Source organism: Palaemon carinicauda, chromosome 36 (assembly GCF_036898095.1).
Source record: "Palaemon carinicauda isolate YSFRI2023 chromosome 36, ASM3689809v2, whole genome shotgun sequence".
NCBI classification, from domain to species: Eukaryota; Metazoa; Arthropoda; class Malacostraca; order Decapoda; family Palaemonidae; genus Palaemon; species Palaemon carinicauda.
In genome coordinates this window covers 29969950-29983503 of record NC_090760.1, presented here as the reverse complement: position 1 = coordinate 29983503, position 13554 = coordinate 29969950, and the positions used below count along the sequence as shown (strand labels likewise).

General features: G+C 43.6%; 1 protein-coding gene across 1 annotated transcript in view; it reads right to left on the bottom strand.

Moving 5' to 3' along the window:
* Positions 1-13554, bottom strand: part of CSN3 (COP9 signalosome subunit 3) — a 191482-nt gene that overhangs the window by 55442 nt on the left and 122486 nt on the right. The window contains exons 4-6 of the mRNA XM_068360049.1: positions 9808-10002; positions 9376-9527; positions 8953-9112 (exon numbers count right to left, since the gene is read on the bottom strand). Coding sequence (XP_068216150.1) covers positions 8953-9112; positions 9376-9527; positions 9808-10002 — 507 coding nt within the window. The remainder of the gene's footprint in view (positions 1-8952; positions 9113-9375; positions 9528-9807; positions 10003-13554) is intronic.

The following is a 13554-nucleotide window of genomic DNA, read 5'->3' as shown; positions in this document are numbered from 1 at the left end:
ATTATCACCTGGAGAGGTTGAAGCCAGCTTGCAGAGGGACCAATGGTGCTGTACCCCAAGGAGGGGAAGCTAAAGAAAGGGAAATGCCAGACATACTTTCATTCATCCCAGTCTTAACCAGGGTAACCAATGCCATCAACCATCTGCTACTTGCCCAACAAGGAGCCCGAGGTATTCTAAACCACTTGTTGAGCAGCACCACAGGGCCAATAGTAAACGTATCAAGCCTCCTGTGGGTCACGTCATTTAGATAGTAAGCTGTGAATGTATACTGACGTTCTAATAATGATAAGGGGTTTATGCGAAGAAACCTGAATTTTTCTAGGTTAGGAAAAATACAAATTACTTTCCGATATATTGCAATGTTGTATTTAATTAATCTCAAGCGCCTAATAATGTTTTATTATTTTTGCTTTAATTAACAGGTTGCTGGTAGTAGGCCCTACTTCCTGTAGGGCTTGGAGATGCAGGTTAGAATTGCAGTCACGCAGTAGAAGTACTGTCGTGAATAAGCGGTTGGACATCAAAGATAGTCCTCGACACACATTATTAAGAAGCTGCATGGATCAAAATAACCAATGTTATTTACTGAACGTCTGATGTGGTGCCATTGGCTTGGCATAACATGTATCAGATCAAGAAAGGGCATGCGAATACTGGACTGCAACTATAGGATTCAAAAGTGAAGAAAAAGGTGTTTGTTGTTCTTACGCATAGTATTGACAATAAGTGGAACTTGAGGGGACATGACGTGGAGATGTCTAGCTTATAATCTGATGTTCTAGAGTTTTTATTGTGAAGGATTCTTAAGATATTAGTGTAGTGGACACTTTGGTGAAATAAAACCCCATGGTTGAGAATTATTTATCAGTAGGAAGTGGGAGATTTATTTCCAGACTGCCGACTCACTCTGTAGATCATTAACCGCAATATGGTGGGAGTCTCCTATAAGCTTGAAGTTTTCTTATGTCACAAACTTGGAACTTTATCTTGGCTATGTCGACCTTGACCGAAAAGGCTCTGCCTTGATTATGATTTCTAGAAAATCTGATTCATCAACCAAATAGGACTTTATTTGAAAAAATTACATACTGAATCATATTTTTTTCCTATGTGACTAAGCAATCTAGAGGAGGGGCCTCTTTCTGATGGTAAAGTGAGAATGTAGAGATGGGTAATATTGTTTTACAATCCCTTTGATCCTATTTGAAGTGACCTGCCAAAATACATTTGAATTTAGCCCAAATATCTACTCTCAAGTTGGTCTTTAGTTATCCTTGTATATGTAGATTAAATATTTAGAGGATTGATTCCTAAGAGGTTCTGTATGGAGATATTTATGTCTCACCTTCTGGTTTTGTAGACCTGTATTTTCACAAAAATGGAATTTGTTTTTTTCTTTTCTCAATTATTTTTTAATAAATTTTTGTTGTTGTTAATCCTCTTTAAATACATTTACGCACCTAAGTTAGTTCCCGTTCCAGCCTAAAGTCTTTTTTTTATAATATAATTGTTTCCTCCTCTAATGTTTCTAGTGTTCAAATAACTTGAAATATAGCTGCTGCTATTTATATTGGACTCCATGCATGCCAGTAATAAGTGAGATGGCTTACCTCAAGAATATTAAGCAACTACAGTTCTAGCTGGGTCACCATGCCCAGTATAAAATCAAGGGATGGTACCCAGTGTTCAGTTCTCTTGACTGTTTACCTGTTGCCCAGATTTTTGGGTATTCCATTGTTTTATTTTTTTGTGTAGTAAACGTTGGTGTGGGGTTGATATTCGGACACTAGGCAGTCTGCGCGCTACATCAGACCACAGTCCGCAAACCAATACATTGTTTCCATACGCACGCTTGTAATACCTGCAACGAAAAGTTGCGTTTGAATGCTGGGGACGTACTGATGCCCCTCACATCATGGGCTCTAGGTCTTCGAGACGGAGGATGATCGGGATTTAGAGCCCTTTCAATAACTTGGCATAACCAAGATGAAATGGTATTCTTTGTGATCCCTCTCTTAACCCTTTTAGAACTAACAAAAAGCGATGTTAGTCGGGGCCGCGTTACTGCAGTGCGTTGAAGATGATATCTCTAACTTCTCACTGGGCACAGTAAAAATTGATTTGGATCATTAGTTACAAAATAGACTCATAATCTGAAAGGGCCCAAATCTAGGGTCCAGTACCCCAATGATTTTGAGTCTTTGCAATAAGCTCAGGGACAAAGCTGAGTGTTACTTCCCCCCTCTCCTTGAATGGGCGATGTCATACGAGGGGCCATGAAGTTCATTGACTCTCTTAGCCGAGGCTAAAACGAGCAGGAACGCCGTCCAAAGTGAGATTTCGGTCAGTTGCATGGCATAATGGTTTGTAAGGAGGTCCTTTTAGGGATCTCAAAATGCAAACCATGTTCCAAGGAGGAGGCCTGATCTCTGACTGAGGGCAAGTCATCTCATCACTCTGTATGAGTAAAAAAATCTACAAAGAATAGAAAATATCCACTTCTTTCAGCTTAAAGGTGAGGCTCAAGGCTGAGCGATAGCCTTTCACTGCTGAGACTGAAAGCTTTTCCTCCCAAAGGTATAGAAGGAACTTCGCTATTACAAGAATAGTGGCATCGAGAGTCAAGATATTCCTTCCACAACACGAACCATAAAAGACCGTCCATTTCGCCTGGTACACTGAGGTTGAAGACTTACTAAAGTATCTGGACACTCTCTCAGCAACTTATTGTGAAAAGCCTCTCTGAGAGAGGAGACCCTGGATAGTCTCCTGGCGTGAAGTCGAAGCAACAGCACGGTTTTGTGGAAGATGCTTGCATGTGGTTGTGTGAATAGATCTGGTCGTAGAGGGAGTTCCCTTGGTAGATCTACTAGTAATTGCAGGAGATCTAGGAACCACTCGCATGATGCCATATCGGACCTACAAGGGTCATCATTAGATTTTTGGATGCCCTGGTCTTGTTGAGCAATCTTCTCATCAGACAGAAAGGGGAAAAGGAGTACACGTCGATGTTGTCCCGCCGTTGTTGAAATGCAGCTTGCCAGAGCCTGGAGGTCCGAGACTGACTGAAGAACAGTAGAGATGTTAAGAACAGGTCTACTGTGTGGGAATCCCACAAAGTCAGGATTTTGTTGGCTATCAGAGGATTCAAAGACCCTTCGGAGCCTACTATCCGAGTCACTTTGCTCAGATTGTCCGCGAGCACATTCCTCTTGCCTGGAATGAAGGGAGCCGATAGGGACGCCGAATGTTCTTCTGACCATCTCTGAATCTCTACTGCAAGAAGGCATAGAGGAAGCGAAAAGGTAACACCTTGTTTGTTTATGTAAGCCACTACTGTGGTGTTGTCACTCATCAACACCATAGAGTGACCTGCCAGCAACTGTTGAAACTGATGAAGAGCTAGGTATGCTGCTCTCATCTCTAGAAGGTTTATATGCTGATACCTTTTGGACTCTGATCAAAGGCCGGGATCGTTTGATACAGCAAGTGGGGCCCCCCACCCTTCTTTTGATGCATCTGTATAGAGCATCAAATCAGGAAGAGGGACGAGAAGATCTTGACCTCTGCATAGGTTTTCGTCTGCCACCCATCAAAATAGGTCCATCACATGTTCCTGAGTAATTGGAACTCCAGTGTCTGGCAAATGTGAGTGTTGGCTCCAAACACACTTCAGGATAGGCGGCTGTTTGGAACTAGAAGGAGGAGAGAGGTTAGGTGACCTTACAGAGGCAACCATTGATGAGCCGGTGGATCTTCCCATCTGAGGAAGGATGATACCACTCCTCTCAGCCTGTATACTCTTTCGTCTGATGGGAAGACTTTCTGATGGATGGTGTCTATGATCATACCGAGGTATACCAGTCTCTGCAAAGGAAGCCGTGATGACTTCTCGAGATTTATCAAGAGCCCCACATCCTGACAAAACTCGAAAAGCATGTCTCGGTGACGAAGAAGAGTTGTCTCCGAGTTTGCCAAAACCAGCCAGTCATTGAGATATTTGAGGAGACGAATGCTATTCTTGTGAACCCAAGATGACACTGAGGCGAACACCTTGGTAAAGATACGAGGTGCTGGCGCGAGACCGAAGCAGAGAACCTTGAACTGGTATATTCTGTATTCGTCTATGTATCTGAGATACTTCCTGAAAGACAAATGGATTGGGATCTGGAAATATGCGTCCTCAAGATTCAGTGTGCAAATGAAGTCCTTTGGTCAAACAGCCTGGACGACTGTGTCTGCCATCTCCATCCTGAACGGAGTCTGTTGAACAAACTTGTTCACAGGAGAGAGATTGATGAATAGCCTCCAACCTCCAGTCACCTTTTTCCAGAAAAATTCAACTGTAAAAGCCTGGAGACTCGTTTACGACCTCTTGGAGAGCGGCCTTCTGCAACATGGTCTGGACTTCAGCCCGGAGGGCCAGCTCCTTTCCAGATCCCTTCTCATAGAAGCTTAACAGGACTGGATCCTGAGTTAAAGGAAGGAGAGATTGAGTGAACGGGAAGCGATACCGTATGGCGATCACTTTGATCGCCCAGGGATCTGTCCAGTGATGCTGCCCCCTCTGCCAGAGGCGCTGCAGGCATCCTCCCACAGGTGGTCGGTGATGAGATTTGCCGTTCCTAGCGGGAGTGACCACCTCGGCCGCTCACTTCTTTCCTCTGACAGATCTGCTCCCTTCCTGACCTTTGGACTGAAAGGGACACTTCGACACCTTAGAAGGTCCCGAGGACCTGGAAGTTGAGGGGTTGGAGGTAGCCTGCTGACCATGAGAAGACTGGGATGGTCTTCCATAAGGCCTGGATGTCATGGCCCTATGGAGGAGAGAATCATTCGACGATTTCCTCCAACTTTCAGAAGCCCTCTCAATCTCTTCTGGAGCAAAGAGATGAACCTTCAAGGGTGGAATTCCTCAAGCGTGAGACTTCCACCTTTGGCACCTGCTTGTGGAATTTCCCTATAGCGATATCTCTCCTCTTGAGTATGGCATTCGCCCACAAGTTCAAAAAATCAAGAGTTAGGACAACTGTCAATAGGAAAGATTCCAAGGACATTCTTGTAGACTTCTTCTGATCGTGAAGAGTGCACAATGTAGCCAAAGGAGCCCAACCTTAGGTCGAGCCCGAAGCATCCTGCATGGCGTACTTCGCGCCTCTCTCTGTTTAGGAGCTCAATTGCCGAGAGGGAGGCTCTCAAAGCGGAGAAGTTTTGGGTCGGAAGACCCTTCGTCAGAGACTTCACCGAAGGGTCGAGGGACATGGTGGAATGGGGTTCCTTCTTGATCTCATAATAATTCCTTTGTAAGACAAAAGGAGGTGGTAACGATTGCGAGGAGAAACCTGCCCTCAAGAAACTAGAAGCTCCAGCTATCTGAGCAAAAGCTTTCCTTTTGGCGGCTGTCAGGTCTTTAGACCAGGGCAGGGCTGCATTAGTCTTAGGAGGCCTTTGGGTTCTAAAGATCTCATCGAGAACCATCTCCTTCCCTTCCTGGGTGGTGGTACCAGGAGCAGACAGCCTATGATGGCCTTCATGCAAGAGAGAACCTGACGAAAGGTGTGCTTCGACTCTCTTCTCTCCTATTACGAGTGGAAGTTCAGACTAGCTGCCCTCGGAAAATATTCATCATTAGTATCCATTGGATCTCTACCTTCAGGCTCACATCCAAAGCTTGGGGTAGATCAGGTCATCAACTTGGTTGCTTGAGGGACCTGTCACAGGGGACCTCCTGTCTGCCTCTGCCAAACGGGCTTCCCTTGCCTTGGCATTCTTAGGTTTGGTCTTGGTGTCCTTAGATTCCCTTCACGCAGGGAAGCGTTCCTCCAAGATGTTGGAAGGAGGCACTTGTGAGGGTTTGGGGACACCAGTTGCCAAAGCTTATACTAAAGGAACCGAAGGCTCTTCCTTTGCTGGAGGTAAGAAAATCGGACACTGGTCCGAAGGCACCATCTCATTCTTGAAGGTTGAGGGGGTGAAAAATAATCTTCCTTGGCGAGCCGATGTCCCTGCTTGACCTAGGGTGAATGAGATTGGCGTGCGGTGAAGTTACGCCTCTCATCCTCCTCTTCTGTCGCTTCGTCAAGATCTCTCTCACCATCACTGGAGTAAAGGGAAGGTTCTCAAGTGAAGGATCAGTGGCTGAAGGCATCTTGATACTAGATCAAGATGGGGAAGATCATCGTCCTTTGTCTAACAACGGTCTTCTAGGATTAGAACTCTTACGCGACGAACTCGAATCGGACTCAAAAGGGAATCTAAGGAGTAGCCCTGACTGGAACAGTCAGGGGCTGTGGCTGTGGAGGCACAACACCCAAGGACTTCTGCAGGGTAGTTAGAAAAGCACTAACCCATGAAGGGAGCTCAGAACCCTTCAAGTAGTCCTGCGTTTCCCTAGAGAATCCAGGAGGAGGAAGAACCATAGAAGGAGCCTGAGTCGACATAAGAGAAAGCCTCTGTGGCAACAGATGTTCCTTCGTCAAGCGAAGAAAACGGTCTAGGCTAATAGGTACATTGGCATACCTATTAGGAGGCTCCTTAAACCCTTTAGAGAAGGGCATTGGCCTGTCGCTAAAGGTTGTGGAAGCCAGAGGCAGAGGCGGAGGTGTTGGGACCACACTTGTTTATGACTCCGATACCTTCACTCGTGAATCGCGCATGGAAATCACTGATTTGTGAGTGAAATCACAAGGTTCATGCACTAAATTGCGAGTCTCGGGTGACAACGGGCGCGATTCACAAGTAGAAGTGCTCTTCACACGAGCACTAGAAGCCATACTGGACGATGGAAGATATGAGCAATCCTGTTGCTTCAGAGGGCCACCTACGCCAGAAATAGTAGGCAGTGAGGGCCTCTGAGTAGGGGCAACCCGAAGCATTGGCGAGTGCGTCACAGAGGAATGCGTTAAGAGAGATTCCCGCAGGTGAACGCTTGGCTAAAGCATACAAGGCAGCAAAGGGCACTGGGGGTAGCTTAGCTGGACACTTATTTGCAGGATATTCCATCACAAGATCAGGTTCGGTCCGAGTTCGTTTGGGAAATGGAAGAGTTGAAGAGCGACGTGCAGATGGACTGTGCGTGCGCTTACCTCTTCCTCTTGACAAGGAATATTTAGATCGTGATCATGATCGTGAAGGCAAGGTTCGCAATCGTGAACATTTTGTTCGTGATCGACAGCGTCAAGCCCTTGATCGTGAACGGTGTGAACATCTAGAGTGTCTAGCTCGTGAACGTGAGCGTTGACCTCGTGATTGTGAACGTTGTCCTCGTGAACGGCGCCCCGCAAGCATGAGCGTCGTGAATGTTGTCCTCGTGAACGCCGCCCCGCAAGCGCGAGCATTGTGAACGGCTCCCTCGCAAGCTTGAGCGTCGCTCTTGTGAACGGGCGCTTCACCCTCGCTAATGTGAGTGTCATCCTCGTGATCTAGATCGACCCGATCTAAAATGAGAACGTCCAAACCTGGATCTAGAATGAGTTGCTCATGATCATGATGACCGCCATTGCGAGTCTTTTCCTCATGAAGAGGAACTCCTCCTAGTAGAGTGTTGAGACCATTGGTCTCGTGAGCGTGAAGCTCTAGAGCAAGAATGCCTTCTGGAGGAAGAGCGTTGAGATTGCGATGACCTACGATCTCTACGATGATCTTCACATCGTCGCAAACGACAATCAGAAGACGAGTGTCCCGAAGGACGAGGAGGTGGAGATGTCCTCATGCAGCCCTGGTAGATGGAGCGCTGGTGTCATGAAGATCATCTCCTCCAGCCGAAGTATTCCTGTGGAGAGAAATATAAGGCTGAAGGTTAAGAGACGACGATGTCCCAGGATGGCAATCAGGACCATCATCAGCAGGATGCCATTGGAGGGGCGAACGCGAGCTATCGCCTCGTCCATGCGTGGAAGGTTCATGAGAGGGTGACATGTGGACTTCGCAGACCCCAAAATCGCAGGATGTTGAGGGCTCTGGAGCACGGTCCTTCCTGGCACCACGCTGAAGGAGTTGAAGTAGCGCTTCCTTCGTAGGGGTGCAGAAACCCCTAAAGACGGCCACACCTCCAACACGTCTGCAAAAGAGAAAGGCTCCCAGCGGCTGGAAGTGGAGTTGCTCCTCCAGAGGAAGCAGCTACACCCCTAGTACCCTGATGATGCCAAGAAGTTATCCTGTCTGCACTCCTGCTCAATTGTCCCCCGGAGGAAAGCAAGCAAGGAACTTTACAAAAAGGTTTGGGGGTGCAAGAAGGTGTTTTTTTCGCCCGAGGGAGAAAGATCATAATTCACCTTCTTCTTCCTGCCTCATCCAAACTTCTCCCATTGGGAGGCAGGGCACTCCCTACACTCTTTACAGGGCAAACCCTGCTCGCAGCAAGGCCCTCTACAAGATGGACACGGTGCGGGTCGGCATCCACTAAAGACATGTAGGTACTGCGCGAGGCACCCTGGCAGCCAGGACATGTCCACATGAGAATAGAAGAACAAGCACACCTGTAAAGAGAAAGGAAAAATTAAAAAGACCAATGACAGCCTTTGGAGGAGAGGAGACGTCCACTCTCTACAAGCCAAAGAAAAAAGTGACGTAGCTCACAGCTGTGAGAGTAAAGTGGTTATGCACAGTTGCCACCTCGCAGTTTTAAAAGAGCTCTTCACTATTGTATTGTAATGAATTATTATTAAAACAATTTACTTACAGCAAACTTTGCATATACAGAGTAAATTCATATACAGGCATGAAAGTTTTCTAAGATCTGTAGTTTATAAAAGGTTGCTTATTGATTTATGGAATTTCTCATCCAGCAAAGGAGGGTCCTGGGAGAAAAAATATTGTAATTTTCACTGAAAGCAAACATCATCTTTTCTCCTTTGAATTATCATCATAGAAGATATGATAATTGAAGAAACAAGTAATTCTTACAACACAGACTAAATATGATGTAATAAAAAAGCAATGAGGGCTTACCATATTCAAAATGTACTTTTGTGCCTCTTGTGGGGTGGAGAGCTGTACGCGGTTAGCCACATCAGCAAGAGAAAGTGTAAGGAAAGTTTTGGTTAACCTCTGGATATTCTTCTTATACAGAGCATTCAGACACTGTTTCACAAGGCCCATATTTTGATCTCTAGGGGAAATGGAAAAAAAAGGGAAAATTAGCACAATAATAACCAGATTAAATCATGCCTTTCAAGTAAAAACAGAACATAAAACAAATATATTTCCTATTATTATCCAATTCCACACAACAAAATATAAAATGGCTTTCACACTATCTAAAATACAAACTTAAACCAAATCTTCAACTTTTTAAAAGTTTTAATACACTACTTTACATTAATGTCCAGGAAAACAAACAAGCAAGTAAACAAATAAAAAATACCATCATACCTAACAAATGTATCTTGATTTTTGTTGATAACAGAACACACTTTATCAGGACAGTTTGTAGCGAATGCTGTACCCAAGTCCCAGTAAATTTGACTCAGAGGTTTTATGAATCGAGTAACCACTAGTGAGGCATACTTTGGAATCTTTCCAATCTGAGAATAGAAAGTAAATAAATGAATTAAATTATCCCAGTTATACAGTTAACTTGGAAAGGAAATATTTTGATTAAATTTGTTCATTAAAAAGAAAAAGTCAGATATATATCAATCTTGGTTAAAAAATATCTTACAAATATGAAATATACAATTGATGACATGAATTTTAATTTCTAAAGTCAAAATAGTGAGCTGCAGTTAATTCCTCCTGCATACAACAAATGAAAATTCCTCTACTGAAAACCTTTAATGCTAAAAAAAAATCATACATTCATACCTTTCCTTCTAAAATAAGGGACACCAAGATATATTTTTTGAAAGCTTCCAGCATGATATGTGATACTGCTAAGGCCGGAGTTGTGATACAAACACGGAAGAAGTACTGAGCTCTTTCATAGTTTTTGTTGGCAGTGTATATCATCCCTCCATAGTAATAGTAGAGTAGAAAATGCTTGACATCATAAACACCTCGCTGTTGAAAGAAACCCATTGAACTATTACATTTTATATTGCTGAATCGTAGTAAATATAAAATACTGTATAATAAAACAAGATAAACAGCATACCATTATACATCTTAACAAGAGAATAAGTCCTGTTTCATGAGCTTATTTATGTTATTTTGTTTGCCAGTCGAAAAATGTTGGCCTCGGCATCCAGCAATATAGTTAGCCTACTGCATGTAGCACTGTAGATAAAGTTTTCTATCAATATAAATGGGTCTTTGTAAATTAAATCAAACTCATAATAAACAATAACCTTCAATTTTTGTCTCAAAAGTGGCAAGGAAATAGAGTAAATAAAACTTTAAATTTTATATAAATATTTCCAAGTAGGCAAAGCTTATATAACAGCTAGTCATTCATTCTTATTTGTCAGTCAATGATGCTCCTCCCTCATCCTTCCATTACTGTAAGAAACTTGTATCCCACAGCTTTCTGTAGAGAAGAAAATACTGTACATTGGAAAATCTTCCAATAAATATAACTAATTTTTAAGTAATTTGTATTTTTCTTAACTATACAAACCTTAAACTCTTTACTAGGATGTATGGATCCGGCTTACTGGAAAACTAGGCAAACTTTTACAAGAGGTATAACAACCCGCTGCTAGTTGGGGGAGTACACAAACCACCTGCTCACACACTTACCCTGTGTATCCAGTCACTTTTTTATTGCAAGCAGGATTTTCTGGGTGAATAGGTGATGGCAGGTCAAGTACTATATGTGTAAAGAGGTCAAGTTTTGTATAGTTGGGAAAGATACGAAACTAATTACAAATTTGTCATTTGTTCCGACACAACATACAAATCCCTGAGCTCTTTACTGACAGGGAACTTGACCTGGAGTACGACTCTGAGCTCATGCGAGTGTGAGAGGAGTACTTTTGACACCTCGCGAGCTCTCGGTCTGATAAGCTAGAGAGCTGACAGCCTGGGCAATCATGGTGAATGAGTGGAAACCAGCAACTTTCACTTGCCCAGGTAAGAATATTGGAGTGAGAGCACTTCCTCTCAACCTGGGCATTGCCCGCTCCCCCTCGCAAGGAGGACGGGGAAGTAACATATATGTAATATATTTCAGGCTACACAAGGGAAATAAGTATTACTTGCAGACGGAGGTAGGCCAAATTTCAGTCACCCAATGTCATACCTAACGAGAGGGGATGAAGAAGATAGAAAGAAGCCAGTCATTCTGTCGATTCATCCAACACTAACACTGGGTAACGTCTGCCCTCAACCGACTGCTACTTGTCCTGTGAGGGAGCTAAGGTAGCTTACACCACTTGTTGTGCTGCCACCACAGGACATATGGATAGATATCAAGGTTCCTGTCGATTATGACTTGCAGGTAGCTGTGAAGGTGTTCTGACGATGCATACAAACCCCTGAGGTCTTTACTGGCAGGGAACTTGACCTGGAGTACGATTCTGAGCTCATGCGAGTGTGAGAGGACCTGTGCCACAGAAAAGCTTCATTTGAATGTTAGGGGTGTGCTTATACCCTTAAAGTAGAGCTCTGGGTCTACATTTGTGATGAGGAGAGTCAGGGTACAAGGCTAAGACTATGACCTGGTGAATCCCTGCTGAGATTACGTTTTACGTATTCTCCTCTTAACCCTGCCCAAGCTTTTAAGCGGGTGCCTGATGCGTGAGCAAGCTCCAGTTGTTCATATGAGATTGCGCCTCTAAGTTCGTGAACGACACAGTAATCGTTGAAAGGGGGGGTCACTGGCTACATGAAGGAGACTCACTATTCGGAAAGGCTCAAAGCTAGGGTCCACTCCTGAATTCTAAGTATTGGCAATGAACTAGGGACGAAGTCGAGTGTTACCTGCTCTCCCTTCCCTTGGCTGGGCTGTCATAGAAGAGGCCATGTCCTTCGTTGGCTCTCATAGCGGAGGCCATAGCGAGAAGGAAAAAGCCTTAACCCGTTCACTAGGAGGCCAAGGATCGGCTACTCAAGCAACAAAAGAGATTTGCTACCATCGGATACACTTGCTCTTTTATTCTATACTAAGCTATACATCCATGTTTATTTGTTTTACTGCTGATTACAGAATAAATTTTTCAAGTTAGCTTTGTTCTCCATTGTATTTCACTCAAAAAAACCAAATGTTTTTCCATTTATTGTGAAGTGATTATACAATATTTTTTGAGGAATTTGCTTAATGTAATTATCTCTAAATAATGATAAAGCTCTGTAATTTTATGTAAAAATGATATTTTAATTATAAAATAAATTTTTGAATATACTTACCCGGTGAATATATAATAGCTGCTGCTCAGCGGCTCGACAGAAAACACACACAAAAACTCGCGAGCGATCGCTATGAAGGTTGCGGGTGTGCCCACCAGCGCCAACTATCGGCCAGATACCACACATGCATGTAAACAAGCCTTCAATTCTTCTCGTCCCGCTGCGTCTCTATTGGGGAGGAAGGGAGGGCCTTTAATTTATATATTCACCGGGTAGCCTAAGTATATTCAAAAATTTATTTTATAATTAAAATATCATTTTTAAATATTTAACTTAGCCGGTGAATATATAATAGCTGATTCACACCCAAGGCGGTGGGTAGAGACCAGAGTTAATTAAGTTTACAGCGTATATGCTTAGAGTTTTTGACAGTTATCAATATAACAAAACCCAAATATATAGGTACCTGGTAAGGAAGTTGACTTAGACGATTACTCTGATGAAGGACTCCCAGGAGCTGAAGTATGAAGGGTTGCAACCCATACCAACAGGACCTCATCAAACCCCTAATCTGGGCGCTCTCAAGAAATGACTTTGACCACCCGCCAAATCAACCAGGATGCGAAAGGCTTCTTAGCCTTCCGTACAACCCAAAAAAAACAATATTAAAAAAACATTTCAAGAGACAGATTAAAAAAGGATATTGGAATTAGGGAAGTGTAGTGGTAGAACCCTCACCCACTACTGCACTCGCTGCAACGAATGGACCCAGTGTGTAGCAGTCCTCGTAAAGAGTCTGGACATCTTTTAAGTAAAATGACGCGAACACTGACTTGCTTCTCCAAAAAGTCGCATCCATGATACTTTGCAGAGATCTATTTTGCTTGAAGGCCACGGAGGTTGCTATAGCTCTAACTTCGTGCGTCTTAACCTTAAGCAAACATCGGTCTTTCTCATTCAAGTGGGAATGAGCTTCTCGTATTAAAAATCTGATAAAATATGACAAAGCATTCTTTGACATAGGCAATGATGGTTTCTTAACTGAGCACCATAACGCCTCAGATTTACCTCGTAATGACTTAGTACGAGCTAAATAGAACTTAAGAGCTCTAACAGGACATAACACTCTTTCCAGTTCGTTGCCTACGATCTCTGATAAGCAAGGAATATCAAAAGATTTAGGCCAAGGACGAGAAGGCAGTTCATTTTTGGCCAGGAAACCAAGTTGAAGAGAACAAGTGGCTTTTTCTGTAGAAAAGCCGATGTTCTTACTGAAGGCATGAAGTTCACTGACTCTTTTAGCCGAGGCCAAGCACACTAGGAAAA